The sequence below is a fragment of the Rhamphochromis sp. 'chilingali' genome (genome assembly GCF_963969265.1).
Source record: "Rhamphochromis sp. 'chilingali' genome assembly, chromosome: 9".
Taxonomy (NCBI): domain Eukaryota; kingdom Metazoa; phylum Chordata; class Actinopteri; order Cichliformes; family Cichlidae; genus Rhamphochromis; species Rhamphochromis sp. 'chilingali'.
This window is the reverse complement of record NC_137936.1, coordinates 5,193,326-5,216,754: the sequence shown is the minus strand read 5'-3', so window position 1 is coordinate 5,216,754 and position 23,429 is coordinate 5,193,326. Positions and strand designations below refer to the sequence as shown.

The 23,429-nt window shown below is 40.5% G+C and overlaps 1 protein-coding gene across 1 annotated transcript; it reads left to right on the top strand.

The window, feature by feature from the left end:
• Positions 1-2,579: 2,579 nt before the first annotated feature.
• Positions 2,580-20,574, top strand: LOC308402882 (uncharacterized protein). Its single transcript, XM_080892010.1, has 14 exons — positions 2,580-3,368; positions 3,961-4,081; positions 4,389-4,551; positions 4,720-4,912; positions 5,566-5,637; positions 6,395-6,466; positions 6,863-6,934; positions 7,753-7,858; positions 8,435-8,505; positions 8,586-10,614; positions 10,700-10,915; positions 10,987-11,034; positions 13,184-13,282; positions 14,575-20,574. The coding sequence occupies exons 2-14, from the start codon at positions 3,964-3,966 to the stop codon at positions 14,808-14,810; spliced, it is 3,495 nt and encodes a 1,164-aa protein (XP_080748136.1). The 5' UTR covers positions 2,580-3,368; positions 3,961-3,963; the 3' UTR covers positions 14,811-20,574.
• The last annotated feature ends 2,855 nt before the right edge of the window (positions 20,575-23,429 follow it).

The following is a 23,429-nucleotide window of genomic DNA, read 5'->3' as shown; positions in this document are numbered from 1 at the left end:
TATCATATTTACACTGACTTTAGTCTCATGAACAACATTAGCTAATTGTTATTTACTAGCTAATCTTAAATGACTGCAGTACAAATATGAAGGCCAACAATCATGTTTTACAGTCCTGTGGTCTCAGCCTCAGATACTTATTAAATCACACAAACAAAATATGTTCTCTTTCATTTCTGTCAAACAAAACTGTATGAAACGTTTCCAGCGATTGGTGTTATGGTTGCTAGGCAACCTGGGCAGCGCGATGGAGGCTAGACCGTCCCATTTCACAAGCCTCTTACTTCCGGCCTTAGCGGTCTTTGAGTACGCAGCCTTTGAGGATCGTTGAGGCTGCGTACTTTAAGGCTGCAGACCCTGAATTGGGATACAGCCTTTGTCTCATGTCAGTGTTTTCAGTTTTGCTTCCTTGGTCTCGTTAGCCCTGATGTCTCCCACCAGTGTTCACCTCCTGCCTCTCATTCCCCTCGTTATGCCCTGTGTATTTTAGCCCTGTATTTTCTGTGCTCCCTGTCGCGTCGTAAACGGCACTAATCCTGTGCTGTGTGTCTCCCCGTGGATTAGTTTTGTATTGTCTCTTATTTTCCAACCAGCAATAAAGCTGCCGTTTTTGAGTTTCACTCCAGTCTTCCGAGAGTCTGCATTTTGGGTCCTTTTCCTCGTTCCTGCCTGCACACAGCTGAACTATGACATTTAGGTATGTAGACATGGTCTACATACATACCTGCATGTTAGACCTAATCCCGAACCAAACTATTTAAAGCGGTATTTCCTTTAATTGTTGCTCCAGTTTTGGATATAATGAATTTATTTTTAGAAAATGGATACGTACCATAGGATTTTAAGGTTGCTGTAATTAAACCTCTATTTAAGAAACCCTCTTTTAATCAAGACAACTTAATGAACTATAGACCTATATCTAATCTTCCCTTCATATCTAAAATTCTTGAGGTAATAGTTGCCAATCAGGTGTGTTAGCACTTAAACAATAACGACCTGTTTGAAGAGTTTCAATCTGGCTTTAGAGCTCATCATAGCACTGAAACAGCTCTGGTGAAAGTTACTAATGATATTCTCATGGCCTCAGATAATGGACTGGTGACCATTCTGGTTCTACTGGACCTCAGTGCTGTTTTTGACACATTCAATCACAATATTCTCATAGAAAGGTTTGAAAATGTTGCAGGGATCAAAGGAACAGCACTAGGCTGGTTTAAATCTTACTTGTCCAACAGACTCAAGGTTTGTTTACGTAAATGATAAATCCTCTTCAACCTCTATGGTTACTTGTGGCGTACACCACAGGGTTCTGTACTTGGACTGATCCTTTTTACTATATATATGTTCCCTATTGGTAAAATCATTAGACAGCATGGGATAAATTTCCATAGCTATGCACACCTAAATCCTGATGAACCTAATCAGTTATAAAGATTACGGGCATGCTTGGAAGACATAAAAACCTGGATGTCTTCAAACTTCCTCCTTTTGAATTCCGACAAGACAGAAGTTGTCTTTGGACCAGAAGCTCAGAAAAACAAATTACTTGGTCAGTCCCTTCATCTGGATGGCATTAAATTAGCCTCCAGTAATAAAGCAAAGAACCTCTGTGTTATTTTTTGACAAAGACATGTCATTTAGATCTGACATGAAAGAGGTTTCTAGGGTCTCCTCCTTCCACCTCCGTAATATTGCTAAAATTAGAAACATCCCATCCAGGAGTGATGCTGAAAAACTAGTTGATGCCTTTGTTACTTCAAGGCTGCATTACTATAACTCTTAACTATCAGGAAGTCCACATAATGCAACTAAAAGTCTTCAGCTGATCCAAAATGCTGCAGCCAGGGTTCTGATGAATATCAAAAGAACAGATGACATCTCCTCCCGTGTTTTAAATGCACTTTAGAACAGCACGCAGCAACACTACATATGAGCGAGCGGAGGGAGGCATGGGGTCTTCACAGAGCCCCACTCTCTGCCAGCCGTCAGGGCGGGGGGGCCTGAAGGTGGAATTGGCCATCTGATCGAGGCCTGGGTTGCAGCGGCCCCCTGCCACTGCGGAGCCGGGGACGGTCTGCTTGATTTCCACCTCAGGGAGGAGGGCAACATCTGGGTCTGGGTATGAGTTCCCCCTCCGGGGCAAGAATACCTGGACCTGGGATGTAGAGAATGTTTGGGGAGTGTGATTGTGTGTACAGTGTCCATTTATGTCTGTGTCCACGTTGGGTGAGGGCCGAGTGTTTGTGGTTGTGTGTATGAGGGTGGGAAGGTATGTTTGTGTCTGCCGTACACATCACCACAAACAACACCACAAGCAGAGCACAAGTTTTAAGCCAGCGTGGTGTGATTATAGATGCCGTGCAGGTGGGTCCATCTCACATGCAGCGGCATCGCAGAACACGCCCCGCCACATACCCTCTTCCCCCGACTAAGACCGAGGAGCCACCTCCCCTCCATGAGCAAGCGAGGGAATAGGCCTGGAGCATCAGCGCCCCAGCCACGGGGAAGTGACTACCTGGGCGTTCGCCTGTAGATCTAGCGGCGCTGGTGACGAGGTGGTTCCAGGGACCGCCCACGCTAGCGCACCAGCCTGTGGCTCACCTGAGCCGGTCGTTCCCTCGCGCTGTCCAACAATTACAATAATTATACGGTTGCTGTAACAGATTGTAGATACAATGCAGGTGAGTCCATCTCACCTGCAGCAGCATCCCAGACCAGCCACAATAATAAAGATTTTTCTATTTCATTATAAACTTTGTCCTAATTATGTCATGAGTTTTTACTATTTAAAAAGAAAAAGAAAGCATCACAAAAACACTTAAGGTCATGAAAATTAATTGTATTGCTGCAATACTTAAATATCTGTGGTCTAATCTATTTTTATTCACCAATCTCATTGTAGCAATAATATGCCTTTTTGGTCCAAGTTAATTATTTGAATTTTAAAACTCTTTTAGCCAAATAACTTTGAAGTTGTTACTAAAACTCATCATCCCCATTTACTACTTTTGTTTCATTCTTTAAAAATTTAGAAGCATAAATATCAGTCTTTTGGAAAAATTACATTTTATACAGTATTATTAAGTCTACATATTCCAAGTGAGTTATGTCAGAATGCACTAGAGCAATTTAACTCTATTACATCATAGCATTCTATTTGCAAGAATCCCAGTGTTAATCCACTGTTCTTGGCCAATGATATCCACTCCTCAGCACTATGGGGGCGCTAATGTACATCTACGCTGGTTGCCAACCACCATGAACATTTAAAGAGCAGAAGAAGAAGAAGAGGACACTAAAGAGTTCAGGTGCACGACATGAGGATTTAATGAGACAGCTTTTATCTTACTGCTTTCGTGGAAGATCAGGTGAGAACCATACAAATTCCCTTACACATGATGTTTATATAAATATATTCATCCAATAAAGCAAAGTAATATAGGTTATTATATTACGTTCGGATACACCAAAGCATCTAATTTTTGACAGTTTAGCTAGCCAGCATGCTAGTAGCAAAAGTTTGACATTCTGTTGCTGTTGGTTTGATTAATTTTGGTTTTAGCATCACAAAACTTGTGGTTTTAAAACTAGTGAGATCTGTTTTCAGAAAATATTTTACAAATGAAACAAAAACTGTAGGACAAATATGCTTATTGTTCAACCATACTAAATCATTATTTTAATTTATAACTTTAAGAAATATAAAAGGTTAAGGAAATGTGGATATGAAAATTAACTCATTAAGATTTGCAGTAACCTTAGACCAAATAAAATATACGAAACAGAACTTCCACAGGTAGGGCATGCAGCCTCTGACACACAGTGATTCAAGATATTTGGAACCTTTAGGGGAGCTCTCCCCAACATAAATAGATTTTTCGATCTGTTTATTTCTATGTCTACATACATTTTGTAGTATAATGTGTTATTTCTAAAGTCATTAATACCTGATCTTTGCAGGGGATGGCGGCAACAAGGCCACGGAGAGCTAAAATAAATCCCATACAAGATGCTAGGTATTACTGCTCCTTAGGTGAAGACAAGGCAGGATTTGATGTGAGGTATATTGATTCATTTAAAGGTGAGTTGATTCCAAAGAATGCAGTCAGCTTCTCAAAATAGAAATTTTTATGTTTTTTGTAGTTTTTTTGTAGCATACCATGCATGAGAAAATTAATAATCACGAATATAATTATACTTGTTTTATTATTATTATTATTATATTTCTATTTTTTCCTTGTCTTTCCCCAAGGAATTATGAACATGTTACATGTTCCAAAATAAATAATACAATATAATCAAATAAAAAACATATTTAAAAACAAGAAGGATTTTAATTAAATGGTTTATAGTTTATTGCCCAATTTGTTTTTGATGTGTGTCTTTAGGTCGCGGTGTGTTCAGCTGTCGGTCATTTCAAAAGGGAGATTTTCTTTTTGAGTACAGAGGACAAATCATAACTAAAGAGGAACAAGAAAACCGAATGAAACTTTACCATGATGCACTCAAGGTTTTCATATTTGATTTCAAGTTCAATGGAAAACAGTTATGGTATGTAACTGCTTTGATAAAGGATAAAATACATGAGGTTTACAAATTATAATATTCAAATAATATTTTGAATTGAATATTAAAATGTTATTCAGACGTTCTACAACCTAATATACTTAATGACTTTCTTTACAGAGTGTAATTGTTATTGTATACTTTTTGTTTTAGTGTTGATGCTACCAGAGAGGACGGCTCACTTGGCAGACTTGTAAATGACGATAATGTGAATCCAAACAGTAAAATGACAGTTACCAGAGTGGATGGAAGGCCCCATCTCTGTTTGTTTGCAATCAAAGATATTGGTCCAGGAGAAGAAATCACCTATAACTATGGTGATTCCAACTGGCCATGGAGAAGCAAGGTATAATGTAAATAGTACAGTATAAGTATAAATAGTATTAAATGAATAAAGGCTATACTGAAAAGTATGCATACACACACGGGTACTGTGTAATACTCAACTGGACAGGTCCAGACATTAGGAGGACTGTATTCATCTTGGCTAGACCCAAAGACTGCCATTCATTATTCATGCTTCTTCCTTAGAAATCCAACATGGTGGCATCTCAGGCTGTGGATGAGATTGCAGCCAGTTCCTCTCCTAACGACGCAACAAAGGTAAATTGGAGTTTCAGTGTCAGATTGTTTTAGTTGTAGACTGAGGTGCTAGTTATTAGGCAGTATTGAGGTATGTGGGTCCTTGGTTATCTTGACCAAGTAAGATGCACGCATTAGGAGGACTGGGATTTGAAACAGGAAGTATAAACAACTGAGTTCTACCTACAAGTGCGCCCACACACACGGGTCCTGTGTATTACTCAACTGGACAGGTCCAGACATTAGGAGGACCGAGTTTCGAAATGAATTCAGATCAATGAGAGTTACTCTGGCAATTGTGCATACACACACGGGTCCTGTGTATTACTCAACTGGACAGGTCCAGACATTAGGAGGACTGTATTCATCTTGGCTAGACCCAAAGACTGCCATTCATTATTCACGCTTCTTCCTTAGAAATCCAACATGGTGCCATCTCAGGCTGTGGATGAGAATGCAGCCAGTTCCTCTCCTAACGACGCAACAAAGGTAAATTGGAGTTTCAGTGTCAGATTGTTTTAGTTGTAGACTGAGGTGCTAGTTATTAGGCAGTATTGAGGTATGTGGGTCCTTGGTTATCTTGACCAAGTAAGATGCACGCATTAGGAGGACTGAGATTTGAAACAGGAAGTATAAACAACTGAGTTCTACCTACAAGTGCGCCCACACACACGGGTCCTGTGTATTACTCAACTGGACAGGTCCAGACATTAGGAGGACTGTATTCATCTTGGCTAGACCCAAAGACTGCCATTCATTATTCACGCTTCTTCCTTAGAAATCCAACATGGTGCCATCTCAGGCTGTGGATGAGAATGCAGCCAGTTCCTCTCCTAACGACGCAACAAAGGTAAATTGGAGTTTCAGTGTCAGATTGTTTTAGTTGTAGACTGAGGTGCTAGTTATTAGGCAGTATTGAGGTATGTGGGTCCTTGGTTATCTTGACCAAGTAAGATGCACGCATTAGGAGGACTGAGATTTGAAACAGGAAGTATAAACAACTGAGTTCTACCTACAAGTGCGCCCACACACACGGGTCCTGTGTATTACTCAACTGGACAGGTCCAGACATTAGGAGGACTGAGTTTAGAAATGAATTCAGATCAATGAGAGTTACTCTGGCAATTGTGCATACACACACGGGTCCTGTGTATTACTCAACTGGACAGGTCCAGACATTAGGAGGACTGTATTCATCTTGGCTAGACCCAAAGACTGCCATTCATTATTCACGCTTCTTCCTTAGAAATCCAACATGGTGCCATCTCAGGCTGTGGATGAGAATGCAGCCAGTTCCTCTCCTAACGACGCAACAAAGGTAAATTGGAGTTTCAGTGTCAGATTGTTTTAGTTGTAGACTGAGGTGCTAGTTATTAGGCAGTATTGAGGTATGTGGGTCCTTGGTTATCTTGACCAAGTAAGATGCACGCATTAGGAGGACTGAGATTTGAAACAGGAAGTATAAACAACTGAGTTCTACCTACAAGTGCGCCCACACACACGGGTCCTGTGTATTACTCAACTGGACAGGTCCAGACATTAGGAGGACTGAGTTTAGAAATGAATTCAGATCAATGAGAGTTACTCTGGCAATTGTGCATACACACACGGGTCCTGTGTAATACTCAACTGGACAGGTCCAGACATTAGGAGGACTGTATTCATCTTGGCTAGACCCAAAGACTGCCATTCATTATTCACGCTTCTTCTTTAGAAATCCAACATGGTGCCATCTCAGGCTGTGGATGAGAATGCAGCCAGTTCCTCTCCTAACGACGCAACAAAGGTAAATTGGAGTTTCAGTGTCAGATTGTTTTAGTTGTAGACTGAGGTGCTAGTTATTAGGCAGTATTGAGGTATGTGGGTCCTTGGTTATCTTGACCAAGTAAGATGCACGCATTAGGAGGACTGAGATTTGAAACAAGAAGTATGAAACCCCAACCCTAAATCTGGTTTGCATAAAGACGTAGTTCTCGGCTTGGTTGAAATGAACTCTGATGTAGTTAGATCGCATATTTGAATTTCAGCTGATCAAGGAGCAAGAATGAAGCTTACTATAGGAAGGAGCATGTAAATACAACCGAAACAATCGCTAAACTCTTTCCTGTTAATGCTAAGCACATTTATGTAACATTGTTGTGTAAAGGCCATCCGTTATGTCTTGATGGATTCATGACTTCATGATTTAATTATACTTTTTTACACTCCCAGTCAAAACTTTGGACACATCTTCTCATTTCAGAAAGAACAAATTGTAAGTCTAATCTTTTTTGGGTGTTGTGGGTCCACAATGAATTTTCTTTTCATTGTGGTTTTGTAATATATACCATAATATAAAACCTAGAAGAACAAATTGTTTTGAAAATTGATCTATATACAGCAGGTATTTTTCCCTTTAAATTTTGCATTGCAAAAGTTACAAAAATTGATTTAATAGTTTTAGTAACACTTGAACCTGTTTTTTTTTTTTTTTTTCTTCCGTCCTTAACTCCTTTTTAAAGAGGAACCAAAACAACTATTTGGTTGTGATATTTTACATCACAAAAGTATGAATTTTGTTTTTGATTACACTGGTTTTTTTTTTTGTTTTTTTTTACCAAACAGGACTGCGATCATGATCTAGTCCCTGACGAAATGTCAAGTTTAGAAAAATGTTTTGCATGTGGAGGACCTTTTTCGCCTCTGAAATGGAGTGGTGTGAGATGTGAAGGTAATTATTTAATTATGGAAGGTTGGGTACATTAGAATATCTTAAATATGATCCATAAGGAACACTATAAAAACTAATCCATAAGTAAATATGATATATGTTCATAATGAACCTTTTACATCTGCACTTTTTACATATTTACTTACCATGTCATTATTAAAGCTGCTATACCCAATTTGCAAAAACAAGTTAGCTTAACATTTTTTTTTTTCATGTTCATAACAACATTTTAACAAAGCATAGCTATAAATGTTGTTTGGAGATTAAAGAAAAAAAAATGAAGTGGTTCTGTTGCATTTGTCTAAAACCATCAGCCAATAACATGGCTCAGTCCAGAAAAACGATAGAACAGTCTTTCCTGACTCCTTAAATTCTACATTAACATGGCTCCACCACACTATGCACTGGCCTGTTTAGCAGCAAAGCACACCAGGGGGTGTGGCCTATGGATAATATCCAATGGGAGGGGGGAGCCTTCTTGACTGTGTTTATGCTTCCATCTAGCCTGTTTTTTTTAAATTGGGGAAAGCAGCTTTAACTACCTTTCTTTTATTAACTTAATTTTTCTCTGTCTAGTTTGCTACCAGTCCTGGCACAAAAGATGTTATGTTAGCCACAAGGTGAACCTCACTGAACCTCTTCCAGAGGTAAGTGTTTTTGCAGAATTCTTCTCAGTAAAATATGTAAGGTAAACAAAGTCTTACTTTGTGTTTTTGATTGTTATTAGGTCTTTAGTGAAGATAGTTCAAGTGAGGGGGCTTCATCAGAAGAGGAATATGTGCCAGATTCTATAGCTGACTCAGACAGCTCATGGGACAACAAATCAGAGCCTTTAAATATAAGTTGCAAACAAGTACAGAACTCTGAGATCTCCAGCAGTCAATCTGCTTGCAAAACGAAAAGACCTCGCCTAGAAAGTTTTTTAGAGAGAGTAGGACAAAGAATTTCAGAAGATGCCGAATCAATATCTGAAGATGGAATTGGCACAAGACAGCTCGACGTATCAGGGGTTATTGCCACAGCAGAAAAGTCTGATGCTGAAGGCATTGTTGATGACTCTAATACTACGGCTGAAGATTCCTTAAAAACATCCTCCTCACTAAGAAACAAAACATACTGCTACATTTGTGGAAAACTACAGACAAAGTTTACACGTCATTTAAAAACTCATGAGAAATCACATGCAGATGTTGCTCGAGTTTTAAGTCTTCCCAAGAAGTCCAAAGACCGTTTGAAAATGCTTTCTAAGCTGCGAAACAAAGGAAACCACAGACATAACTCGGAGGTCATCGCAAGTGGGATTGGATCATTAAAAACCAGACGCACATCAAAAAAACCCTACAAAGGAAAAGACTATATTCACTGCATTTATTGCGAGGCATTATATCTTAAAAGAGATCTTTGGAGACATGTTCGTAAATGTTCTTCAAAACCAGTGGAGGCCAATTCAGAGGGGGGACGAAAAAAGGTCTTGTCCCTGGCCTGTATGAGTGAGTCAGCTCTGTGTCAGCAAGTTTCCCCCGGTGTTTGGAAGATATTAGCTGTCATGAAAGATGATGAAATAACTTCTACTGTGCGAAGTGACTTCTCTATTCTTCAGCTTGCTCAATCATTCTTTAACAAACATGGGAAAGATCCCACCAAATTTGACTACATTCGCCAGACACTCCGAGAATGTGGAAGACTTCTGCTCACACTTCGGAAAGAATGCTCAATACACACTTTTGAGGATGCTGTAAGACCTGCAAATTTCAATGTGGTTATCAAAGCTGTTAAGAAGGTGTGTGGGTATGATGAAGAAAAGAACTGCTACTCGACTCCAAGCCTTGCTTTAAAGTTGGGACACTCACTGCAGAAAGTCTGTGATATTATACATTGCAGAGCACTGATGGCAGAAGACAGTGCACTGATAAAGTCAACCCAGAGTTTCAAAACCCTTTATGCTACAAAGTGGTCAGAACTCATCTCCCATACTGCATTAACCACACTAAACGAGCGGCACTTCAACAAGCCTTCCACACTTCCTTTCACAGAAGATGTTCAGCGTCTTCATAGACATCTGGAGAAGACTACAGAACAAGCACTGAAGGACTTGGAAGAGCATAGTTCACCAAAATCATACAGTGAACTTTGTAAAGCTACCATGGCAAATGTAATACTATTTAACAGGAGAAGAGGGGGAGAAATTTCAAAGATGACACTGAATGGCTTCCAGGAGAGAGACACTAGTACCCTGCACAAGGATGTTGCAATTGGACTGACAAAATTTGAACTTTACCTTTGTCAACACTTCAGTCGTGTAGAATTGAGGGGTAAACGAGGACGCAAGGTTGCAGTGCTACTTTCACCAGACATGGTGAATGCCATAACACGGCTGACAGAGAAAAGACAAGACTGTGGTGTTCTGGCAGAAAACATATTCCTGTTTGCCAGACCTCATTGTCTGACTCCCTACAGAGGACAGGACTGTTTGAGGATTTATGCGACTGAATGTGGGGCTGAAAACCCTGAACACCTACGTTCAACGCAGTTGCGCAAACATGTCGCAACTTTGTCTCAGATCTTAAACCTCAAGAATCACGAGTTAGACCAAGTTGCCAACTTCCTAGGTCATGATATTCGTGTTCATCGCGAATATTATAGACTTCCAGAGGCTACTACCCAGCTTGCCAAAATATCCAAACTACTGATTGCCATGGAGAAAGGGTCTCTCAAAAGCCTTCAAGGCAAAACACTTGAAGAGATTGAAATCGAAGGTAAAGTGGTGTTAAGGTTAAGAATTATACACGTTTCCTGCACTATAACCTTATAATTCATTAAGACAATCTTTTATTTTGTTAGATAACCTACAGTTGACAGATTCAAGTGAAGAAAGTGAGGTCGGAGCGGAGCGTGAGGAGGTCGGAGCGGAGCGTGAGGAGGTCGGAGCGGAGCGTGAGGAGGTCGGAGCGGAGCGTGAGGAGGTCGGAGCGGAGCGTGAGGAGGTCGGAGCGGAGCGTGAGGAGGTCGGAGCGGAGCGTGAGGTCAATGAAGGAAATCTTGTATATCCACAGATTGGTAAGTACAATGTGATTAGTCTCAACTTTGTTCAATTTATGAAATCACATGACTAATAGACTTTATTACAGATTCTATAGATACTAGAATGATGAAGAAAGTTGTCAAGGAACCTCCAGGTATGTGTTTGTCATCATTTATTGAAGCTTTTACCTTTGTAACTACTTCCTAGACACTTTTGCTATCTTTGCTATCTTTATGTAAAAAAAAAAAAAAGATAATTCATTACTATCATTTTTCCAGTGATTGTTACCTTTGTCCAAATGGTAATTTAAAGAAAGTCAAGGATCTTTCTAAAGACCAGCTCAACAGAATAGAAAGGTCAGTTTTGGAGGATGGTCAGGTAGGAAATGCTAGTTTGAACAGGTGATTTTGAGCTGTGATTTAAAGTTCTAGAGAGAATCTAATGAGCAGAGGAAGTTCCAGAGGGTGCAATTAGCAGTGGCAAAGGATTGTACCCTCAGATTTATGATTTTGATGATGGGGGTAAGGAGGTTAGTGTTAGCAGTGTTGTGGGAGAGTGACAGTAAAGACAATCCCTCAGGGTGGCGGGGGCGAGGTTGTTGAAGGCTTAAAAGTTGATTAGGAGTTTGCACTCAATACTATAGTCAGTGTGCAGCCAGTAATGTTCTTTTTAGGATGTGGTGATATAGTCTCTAGAGTGAGTGCAGTAGAGTAAGGGGGCAGCAGAGTTCTTAATAGATTGCAGTTCTTGGAGGTGAGTTTGGGGAAAGCAAAGATGCTGGGATTCTTTTTGAGGGTGGAGAGAATGGATAGGATTAGGAAGAACAATATCATTGGGACTGCACATGTTGGAAAAAATGTCTACATTGTTCTACATTGGCCAGGTTGAGGTTGTGTTGGGCATGTGCAAACAAGGGACAGTGAGGAAGGTTTGTTGAAGGATGTTAGAAAGGAAGCTGCCCTGCAGGAGACAGAAGGAGATGAGATTAATCAAGAGAGATGAAAATAGTTGGTGTGTGGAGGGCTGATCTACTACTCTTTATTTACCTGGTTTGCGCTTCTGAAGTATTCCCTCTACGCTCTCATCCTCTTTCTACAGTAAATCAGTGGTGAGTGGAAAGTTGACCAGTCACCGGAGTAGTGATGGGTCGTTCGCGAACGAAATGGCTCTTAGAGCTGGTTCTTTGAAGTGAACGATGCGAGCCGGCTCCTTATTGGGAGCCGTGGATTTTTTTTTTTTTACTTTCTCTTGCCCTCTCTCTCACTTTTTTCGCTGCACGTCAGCCTTGTGTTTGCGCTGAGTAGAGACGGGAGGGGCGCAAACAGAGCCTTGCGTTTGCACCCCTCCCGCCTCTGAGCAGAGGGAGGAGCTAGGGGCGGTAGTTACACTCGCAACAGCAGTAGCACACGAAAAGAGCAGCAGGGAGAGAGAGAGAAAGAGAGCCGGGAGCAACAACAAGAGACAATGTCGTCACATTAGAAAGGTGGAGTAAAGAAAATGAGTGACACCAAGAAAAGAAGCAAAATCTAGAACCATTTAAATTTTACTGACAATACATAGGCAGAGTGTAGAGTCTGCAAGAAAAGGATATCATATAGAGCCGGTGCACGGGCACCTGAAAACTGTCCACTCATCAGTGCGATGGGAAGATAAAACACAGTGAATTAAGTGTGATATAAGTGAAGCTGCCAGTGTGTCTACCCACTGAGCTGAGCACTGGGCACTTGGTATTTTTAAATTTAAAGTTTAAATTTTAAAAGTTAAATTGTAAATGGTAGGTTTTTGTATTTTATAATTTATTTTTTAAATTTTATGTGGAGTGAATAAATAAAAGCAGATTTATATAATGAACATATATACATAGAAAACACGTTTTTAAACATTAGTAATTCATTTTGTGCATAATTTTATATTGTTGTTAATAATAAATGAATGAAAGCAACAAAATAACCTGAAGAGCCGGTTCGGGAGCCGAAAGAGCCGGCTCTTTTTAGTGAGCCGAGCCGAGAGAGCCGGATCTCTAAAAAGAGCCGGAAATCCCATCACTACACCGGAGTCTTGTTTGGAGAAAAATTCAGCCTTGTATCTTTTAATATCAGCTGTAATAGCTCTAGCCATATTCCACATTCACATGTGTCACCTTAAACTAAAAGTCATAGTTGCGACTCTGGATTTATCTTAGAAACCATATTCAAGATTTCAAGGTCCATTAGTTGCTTGACCACATTCAGGAGCATTTGACATTACATTATAAGAGATTTAATACAACAAATATATGCTTACTGTTTTGTTTTGTTTTTCAGCACAAAGTAAAAATGGAGCGGGTAAGGTCATTGAACCCAACAGAATACTAAACAAGGAGATGAAGCCAAGCAGTAAGAAGAAAACAAATAAACAATCTGGTAAATGGTGACATGCATACAAAAGTCACTTAAGCACAAATGTAAACTTCATGCATTTTTGAACCCAGTTATCCACACCACCCAAGCCAGTATGGTGACTATGCTCATCTTTCTGCCAGGGACCGTACCATAATTCTACAACTTGGTTAGACAATTATATTAACCTACTTGGTAAGGTAAAACATAAATCACATTCAATGTGGAACAATACCTTGTATTAAGTAATGGGATAAATGTTTAAATTACTTTCCCTATGCCTGTTTTAATCTGTAATACATTTAAATACTTATCATTTTCAAAACAGCAATGCACCAAAACAATTAATAAACAAAGCAATGAGAACATATTATGATTTGGGTTTTTAATTTTGAGGATTCCTCAACCATTGGGCTTCTACATTATCTCCATACTCTGAACATCATCTTATTCCCATAGGCAGAATCTGGATAATATTGGAAAATTTGGGCTGGTTTGGCTAATTGTGGGCTGTAACCTGAACGTCTTGAAGAAAATTATGTTCACTGAAAAAACCTGAAGGCCCACCTCATGGTCAGGCAGGGTCCACCCTTGTTTTTAAATAAACATTTGAGTCAGACAGTTATATATGAAATGTTTGAGTATATGTTATACATTTCAAATTATTACAATATCATGCTATACATGTTTTTTGTTGTATAACGGTGTGTGGAATAAAATGCTCTCCATCCATAGTGATTTGCCATAGCTATTTATTGGAATTCTGACTTAATGTGGGCTACCTTTCAGAATTTTACATTTAAATAAATGTATTCATCCATTGTAATAAGTATTTAAACAGTCAGCATTACAGGATTTATACCAAAGAAACACTGTTACAACAAATTCACCTTAAAGGGGACATATTATGCAAAACCCACTTTTTTTTGTTGCTTTTGTATGTATATTTGGTTATGAATTGCCTCCCGACTCCTTAAGTGTAGGTTTTCAACAACTAAAAAAGGAGCTCTTTTAGGTCCCAGGTAGTGTATTTTGCACAATCCAGCATAATCACAGCCTCAGCACCTGTCCTCGTGGACAATGCAAAGGCCGTCTTTGGGCTGTGTAGACTAAACACTAACTGTTCTTAGCAGGGCTGTAAAACTAGTGTGTGCAGAACTCAATTCTTCAGCTTATTTGAAGGAAGCCGATTATCGCCATTATATTTTTGCATCCTACAACCATGTCAACTCACACAATTGAGCATAATACCTCCCCTTTAATTTAAAAATTGTTTAAAAAGTAGTTTGTTTACATTTATTTTTTTCTGCTTCTAGCTTCTCTGGAAAATGCAAGGAGGGTCAAAAAGCATCCTTGGTCTCCCACGGAGGTTGCTGCGATAATGAAGTATTTTGGCGAACATATCAAAAAAGGAAAACTGGCCACTATTATCGAATGCCAGCAATGCAAAACTGCAGAAGATCCTGCTCTGGCTGGTCGTTCTATTCAAAACATCAGAGATTTTGTGAGGAATCGGGGCGTGTCGTTGAAGAAAAAAGAAAATCCTATGTAGAGGAGTCTACATAACTCCAAAGTACTTCTTGGAGGAGTTACAAAAGATATTTTGTATGTTTTGGTTTCTCATTTATTTATTTTAGAATTTTACTATTAGAAGATTGGTAAATTCATTTTGTTGACACTGTTTTAGTGCATCTGATCTAAGAGGACATATAATTTTATATTGCCAGTTATTTTCATTTCTGTTAACAAAACAATCCTGTTTTTGTAAAATGCACTCAATTTGTTCCTTTTATTCACCTGTTGCCCTTTTAATACACACAAAATACATGTTTGTGTATGTGTATGGCCTTTGTCCTGTTAATAAAGTTAGCCCTGACAATTACTGTTCATGTCAGGGGGAGGAGCCAAGTTACCTAATTAGTGTTGTCCTCTTATTACACCATGTTGTCAGGTTCTTATATTTTGAGTTCTGGTGTGTTTTTCACAATTTTGAAGTGAGATTTGTGTTGTACAACTCAAATGGGATTTTTAAAGATGCACTTCATCTATCTAGCACAAGCGGAAAGGGGGGTCCGTTTAGTGTTGCAAAAATCTTGTTTGAAAAAATTGTCCTTCCAATTCACCTTTACCAGTATGTGTGTGTGTGTGTGTGTGTGTGTGTGTGTGTGTGTGTGTGGACTGCTGATCAAAGGGTCAAACATCCTTGGTCAGGAAGAGGGTAGCCTCCCCCTCCCCCTAGATGGTTCATCCTAGATAACACGGTGAGGAAGTCCTGCAGTTCATCTAAACAAAGAGCACTTAGACTAGAACAGACGCAACTACATTAATCCTACCATAAAACAATAAGACACGGTATGACCTCTCATGCTCCCAAAGTGCTGTCTAATACACACAAAGTTTGCAGACTATCAAGGATCAAAACCTCTACCAATCTACAACTAATTACAAAACTCTAAGCATATATAAGTAAATATTTCTAAGCATAAATGACAATCAACAATACAAATCTAACATTTCCCCCCTTTTTGACCTTTATGCTTGAAAAGTTCCCAGGTATGAATACCTCATGTCTGACAGTTTCAATGCAAACATTTTTATACTCAGCATACGTCAAATCACCCTAAATTACTGAAAAGGTACACAGTTCAACAAATGTATTAGCAGTTATCCCATTCCTCATTGATCTCATCTCATGGCAAACTGCATCCTATGAGCAAACAAAGAAATTGTTAATTTAATAGTGAAAATAAGAAGATAACATTTTCAAAAACATCCCAGCTTGGTGATGCTTCCTCCGGGTGTGCACATCACATGTCTCTCTGCAGAGTGGTTTAAGCTCTGCAGGGCGTCATGAATGTCTCTTCCAGTTGTTTCCATCACTGTCCATAGGACCAGAGTCCAAATGTATGTAGAATAAACATTCAAACATACCAGTTGGTTTTGTTGTTCGTCAACATGGGTCTCAGCTATTTCCAAGCTGCAGACCTCTCAGCACTCCAGTTATATGGCCTCTTACCAGCCCCCATCACCTGACTTCAGACCTTCGTCTTGTGAGGGGGATATTTATGACTCTGCCATTGTCCACGCTCTGCAGAAAAAGCTCTCTGTGGAAAGGGTGCTGGGTTCCGTCATCTTACTGCTGTTATGATCCCAGCAGCCTTCAGAGTGTCATCGTATGCACAGTACAGTGGCACAGCATTAGATGATGTTCATAGGAAATTGCTGTCATCACCACCATAGCTTCTGGTTCCTGTGCTTTTCACAGAATCATGATGTCATCCTCGAACTCCTTCTGCGCTGTCGATGGAGCCCTCATCCCTCGAGTTTTCATATCCCAACGCTGCTGAAGATTTAAGGCAGAGCACGTCGTACACCTTAATTGTCTTTCTCAGCGTCAATATTGAATCTTTCATTTTATTTAAAATCTTGCTGTGGGAAGTCTCCTCTTGATCTCCTGGAAGCTCAGTAGCACAGCTCTCTGTGTGATGTCTGCTGTGCTGAAGATGATCTCTGATCCTCCTGAAGTCTCTCTCCTGGCCTCAGCTCCCATCCTGTGGACGATCCTCTCAGGCACTCCTTCTCATAATGCATAGTCCTGATTTTGGGCCTGCTGGATCTGTCTCTCTTAGGTGAGAGTTGTCATGTGTCCATCTCCTCTGCCCTCCTCCTGGTTCAGCTGTTTCCGGCACCAGCTGGGGTCCTATAAGGATGAGCGTCGTAGTCAAGGTAACCAAGAGGGTCCTGGTCGCACACAGGTCCGTCACGCCTCGCACTTGGTTGCCCTAGAGTTGATCAGAGGCTGGAGGTTGAAGTGCGAGCTTACCCTACGGGGGCTCAATCAGCACTCCCCCCTCACCACTGAAACAACCAAGTGTGAGATTTCTCTATTGTGCTGTCTTGAGGGTGCCGGGGTTTCCTGGGCCCTCGACCTCTTGCAGTGGCTCTGATAAATCCAGGAGGGTCTCTCGCTATTTTGCAGGCAGTTAAAATGGTCCTTGCTGTGGCTCCAAGGTCTGATCTCATGATGGGCCCCAACCAGCTTGACCTTTGACCTCAACCACTGCCTGGTCCTGTCAGCTATGCGCTTCTCATTGGGCCTCTGAAGATTTCTCAGGAGATTACTGCTGCACCTGTATTTCCTTGCTAGGAAGACAAACTATTTGGAGAGTATGTCAACAATCATCAAACCACATTCTTTAGTTCAGTGAACTTCACTTATAGGCCATCAAAGCCTCATCTGAACATGGGTGCACCACTTGCATAGGTTTAATACCTGTAAATAAAACGGCTAATCACACAAATCACTGCAACAATAATAAAAAACATTGTTTAATGTTAATCCTTGGACCCCTCCTCTTGACGCATGGACACACCCATGCGTCAACTCACCAAACCTGGATTCCTGTCTTAAAGAAAAAGATTAGCTAGATCATATCCCAGGCAACATCAGGGCATCTCCTCCCCTGGAGCAGCACCACCCTGGACCTATAATCCTGCAATAAAAATGTTAGTGTGTTTTGCATAACACCTGGCTCTGCCAGGAGCCTGCATACACACCATCATGGCCTGGAAAGCAAAATCTGGAAGTGAAATCAAACGTCATACCTGTAAACAATTATATCATAAAAGTAATAAGCATTCAGCACTAGCAAGACAAGTGTCATGTGCAGGTTTTCTCAAATCAGTAAACTACAATTATTACCATAATTTGCCTCAGACATGGATCATCCCATGTACTCAGTCAACAGTAATGTAATCAGTGACTTCTCGTAAGCAAAGTCACTCCACTCATATATTATTTATGGGCTCAAGAGTGGCCAGCAAATGAGCCCATATTAACTATTCCATAACACCGCATCTCTTATTTGTTTGTCTCATGTCACTTGTCCGCTTCTGCTGAATCTTGTACATGCAGTCTCAAAAAACAAACATTAGCAACACACATTGATTATCCTGGTGGGCAGGCGTCGGCCATCCACATTCCAGAGGTGCCATAAAAACACCATAAAGTTAGCCATCCCTAGCTGTAGAAAGAATGTCATACACATATAAACCCAGAAATCCTATAGTTGTCATGGTCCTGGGTCATTTTGGCCCAGCGTTTTGTGTTTCCTTGAAGTTCATTTTTGTGCTTTGTGTTTATTCTGATTTTGTATTGGTTTAGGGTTGAACCTGTAGTTTGGTGTGTGTATTCAGCCCTACCTGTGTCTGTCCTTGGTGCTCTGTTCATGTCCCCGTGTTGTGTTGTAAATCAGTCTGTGTGTTCCTGCTTTACTTTGAAGGCTCATGTTCTGGATTTCCTATTCTATTTTGAAGGTCTGTGTCTGTTGTCATTGTGTTCAGCTTGTGTCCTCCGGTCCTCATGTGTATTAGGTTCAGCTGTTCTTCCCTCCTGTGTGTGATTACCTGATTACCTTGTGTGTGTATATTTAGTGGGTGTCGGTCTGTGTTCATTGTCGGCTCGTCTGCGTTCTATGGTGTTCCTGTCTCTGCGTCTCTCTGCCCCGCACCCCTTTTGTATGGTCTCAGGTTTGTCATTTAGTTCTCCCAGTTTAGGTTTCTTCAGTTGTTTTGTCATGCCTCACTGCCTGTTTCTGCCATTGTCACTTTGTAAATAAACATCACTCGTATCATCAGTCACTGCTGCATTTTGGGTCCTCCCTTTCCTCCACACCACACGGCTCACTCCGCCAGCCGTGACAATAGTAAAAAAAACATTAACTAATCCTCTTATAAATCACATGATCAAACACATGAAAAACTGCAATGCTGTAGAAAAGAAAATGCAAATGTTAGCGCTTGCGCAGGCGTATTGCATACTTTGTCACCATTACCTCTGTAAGCAACACAAGGTAGTGAATAACACACACATAGTAAATTCACAGACAGAGAAAATGGCATTTAAAAGATTAAATCATCATGCAACCTCGAATGTTGCTGTCATCTTTCTGCTCCTGTAACAAAAACACATAAAATCATCCACCCTTTTGTCCTGTCTAGGTGGAGGTTAAACTTGAGTCGTGGTCAAGTCCTGTCAGCTTTTACCAGTCAGTCAGTTTGTTTTTATTCTATTTCCATTCATTCATTCATTCATTCATTCTTTCTTTCTTTGCTGATAGTGGAACCTATCGTCGCATTTAGTTTCCACTCTCAGCAAAATGACGTCATTTCAAAAAGAAAAAGAAGTTTAGATAGGATTACATCGCTGAATCCTTTTTAGGACAGGGACTCTCATTTAATATTGTCCCAATAAGTAGCTTTCTCCTGAGCCCATTTCAATGTGGAGAAAACTCACTTGTAACAGCTTTCTCGACAGGTCGTATAGCACTTTTAATTCCCGACGTGCAGATCTGCTTAAAGAAAAGAAATAGACAAACAAAATCAGTGCCTGTTCAAAAAATAAAAATGAAAAATAACAGAGATTATCAAACCAAACTTTCAGTGCACTGTGAAAGTATCAAAATAAAAAGGCCTTGCTAAGTCATGACACAAACTCCTCATCAACTTCACAACAGGAGAAGAATCATCAGCTAGATTCACTCCAAACCAACCATCAGCTGCACAACTCACAACATAAGCCTAATGTCTTATTAGCTATGAGTTTAAACACCAGGTCTGTGCTCTTCACTCATTTAAACCACAGATCTATTTTATTCAATTTTCCTTTTTCCCTTCATCATAAAACATGTGACATGCTGTCATGCACTTCACAAAAGAAGTTTGTTCTGACGTATTCAGAGTTGTGTATCTAAATACAGGATTCACTCGCACATCAAAACAGGAAACTCAGTGTTTTAGAGTCTCCACTCAACACACAACAAACTCCAACACATCTCATTCACTCGTGCTAGAATTCAATCACCTTTCATTAATCTAAAACCGATCAACTAATTTGCATATCAGCTATTAACCCACTAAGTTGACAGGACAACAGAAAAGCATGTTCAAAATAGTATCACAAAAGACAATTTCCCTCATACAGTAAATTACATGTGCTGCCTCAATCAAGCAGGAAGCTTCTCCCAATTTACCATTTTAACAACTAAATTTATTGTCTGATCACTGGTTGGTCAAACCAGGATCTTTTTTCCCACAAAAGTTAAACTGTTGTCCTGCAACCTGGAGAGTCAATTTTTTGCATTGGATAAATTCAGTATTTAATAACAAGTGTCTGCTAAATTGACACTATTTTAACACTGATGAAAGATAACAAGCTAATTTTCATTGCATGGGTGTTTGTGCCTTTCCTACACATTTCTCTGCTATTATTTAATCATTTCTTAACTAATGTGCTATGAGTCCACTGGTCTTTGCATCACACTAAGTGACTTGGACAAGATGATAAACAGACTCACATGCTGAAGATGTTGTCTAATCTTCATGAGCTCTCTTGTGTTTGTGTTAGTAGGGTTAATGCATGTTCTGCTTGTGTGTGTGATTTTGTATATGATGTATATGTTTTTTATATTTGCATATATCCAGACTCCTTCTCAATTTTCCAACTTAAGCAGTCAGTTTTCTTTTCCCCAGGTTTGCTAACCCAAATTTTGATTTCCCACATTAAATAACAGCATTCCTCTGTGTTCTCACCTAGTCTTCTCACTCTGTTGTCCTCTCACTCTTTTGTCCTCTCCCACTTCAACAGTCCAAACAGCCGGCAGTTCTCCTTCAGCTTTGTCCTGTGTTCCACTGTCTCTTCTTGCCATTTTACTCCACAGGTGGCAAATGTCAAACTCCAACTGTTCAGTTCTCCTCAAACGTTTTCTTCACATGCACAGTGAAGTCACAGCCTGTTGTAAACACAGTGCCATCCATCCGATCAGTCAGGATGATGGGTTTGCTCTTCTTCTCTGATACTGTTTGTCCACATTGCTGCTGCTTTGCTGGGGCTCTTTGCTCAGGACTTGCTGCTGTCTCTTTATCATGTTATTGCTTTGGAGCTGCATTTCTTGTCTTCAGGGAGGGGTGAGAGCTTGCTTGCTTGTGAGGTTGAGAGACACATGGCGCTGTAAATAAGTCAGCCAGAAACTTGGCCTGCATGTTTCCAATGATGTTAAACTATAACTTTCTTCCGACTGCTGCATGTGGAAAATTGATTCAGGTCTGCTTTTCACCTGAAAGTGACAAACTAAGACATTTCATTATTATCATCACTGCTTAATCAACACACATCTCTCTCTCTGTGTGTGTTTTTGTGAACAGTCTTTTCTTAAAAGCAGAAAATGAAATTGTTGTTGTTTTTGGCTGATCAACACAAAACCTTTTTCCTATGATTTTTTTTTTCATCTACAATATAAATTCTTTCTCTTTTTCACTCTTTTTTTTTCTTTTTTTTCGTTACAATAGCTGGTGACCTGCAGAATCACCGCTCTCACTCACAATCAAAGGCAATTACTTTTACACAGCGCACAAAAACACTGTGACGTCAGACACATTCACACTCACTTTGTCATCTGCAAAAATAAATCACATGGCTGATGATATGTGCCATGGTGATCCGTAAATATGATCACCAGTTTATTTAACTATTTTTCAACCCAACAAACAAATAAACAAAAACATGATGCTGATGTTATGAACACTCTACACACAAGTCAAGATGCAGGAAAACTGCTCATGGAAACGCTGCACACTCCAGTTATCACAGTTATCCTAGCTCTGTTTCCCTCTCTTTGAGTAGTTCTCAGACAGCTCTTGATCTGATAATGTGTAGCTTGCTCATCAGCTCAGAAGAAAAAGAAAAAAACGCAACGCAACATCACACAGTAGTTGCATGCTCTTCCCACAGCGGCAAAGTCTTACACTTTCATATTCAATACAGCTTCTCCATCACGTACTTTTAGATGTTTCATATAGGGTTCAGCATATTAGTTGTTTTCACAGGTGTGCTGTATATCTCAACAATGGCTCATAATAAGACGACAGTCTTTCACACAGGTCAAGTGCCTCTATGCACTTCATTAGCTTAAATATTTATCTATAACACTTCACCTCATATGTCATTGTACTGAATTTGAGCAACCACAAGCTTAATGTAGATTACTTTTAACAACTATCCACCTCAATTAAATCTATGGTCTGGCACACAGGCTGTTGTCGATCAGGGCAAGCTAAAGAATAAACATTGTGTCAGCAAGGGGTGGGGGGAAAGCCATTCACCAGAGCATATCTTAAGTGCTGTGGACTGGCCTTCTCCACACGCTCTTCAAGGCTGGTGTGTTTTCTGAAAACTTCTAACATTTAAATCTCTTCCATTTATAAGCCTGCGATTAACCGCACGGCTCAGGTCCGCGTGACCGCGCTCGCGTGAACCCGCGCAGCTGTGGAGCCGTCGCTCCCTCTCTTTTTTACATAAATACTTTGTGCTGCCAGGAGCAAAGTCCAGCACAAACGTCTGTCTCCCTCCGACTCACTCTTGGTTGCTTAGAAACCCATGATAACAACAACAGTCGGTGTCACAGACCACATGTTCTGCTCCGCACACACTCACACAACAACAACAACAACGACGACGACAATGACAACAACACAAAATAGGCCTACTGTCCAGCACAATCTGGACCCCGCGGAACCTCTCAACGCCTCACAAAGTGGCGGAGAACTCACCTCTCGCTGCACAAAGTAGCGAGGAACCTCTTACCCCACAAAGCGGTAAGGAACCTCTTACCCCACAAAGCGGTAAGGAACCTCTTGCTGCACACAGTAGCAAGGAACCCGGGTTTCGCTCCACAAAGCAGCGAACTTCTCAACGCCTCACAAAGTGGCGGAGACTGCACAACGACACGGTTATAGAGTCGGCCTCTGTAAACTTACTTGGTGTTGCTTAGCGTGTAATATCAGCATCGAATCCCGCCGATCGCCATTCATCGAGGAGAAAAGACAGACAGCGAATCCACAGGAACTTCCTGGCTGACGTCAGTCTTTCAGTGTGTCCCTCCTCCCCTCGGTGAATGCGATTCCAGGGCTCCGGCTCTCGAAGGACCAATTAATGATAGGTTTGTAGCTTGAACCCATCCGCTGGAACGTTGAAGGCAATATAATTACACTGCAAAGCAAGACACAAGTAGGCAAGCTTCTTCATGTTTCTCGTGCACGGGAGAGAACCGGACAGGCACCGTTCCTTCGCTTGACCCCAGTTGCTCTCGTCCGTTCTCCCGTACCACTGTTCTTT

Bases quoted from the DNA above. Each gene is read 5' to 3' on its own strand.
- LOC308402882 (XM_080892010.1), top strand. From the start codon at position 3,964: ATGGCGGCAACAAGGCCACGGAGAGCTAAAATAAATCCCATACAAGAT. The intron at 6,467-6,862 runs GTAAATTGGAGT...CTTCTTCTTTAG, and splicing joins CTCCTAACGACGCAACAAAG to AAATCCAACATGGTGCCATC. The intron at 10,916-10,986 runs GTAAGTACAATG...ACTTTATTACAG, and splicing joins TCTTGTATATCCACAGATTG to ATTCTATAGATACTAGAATG.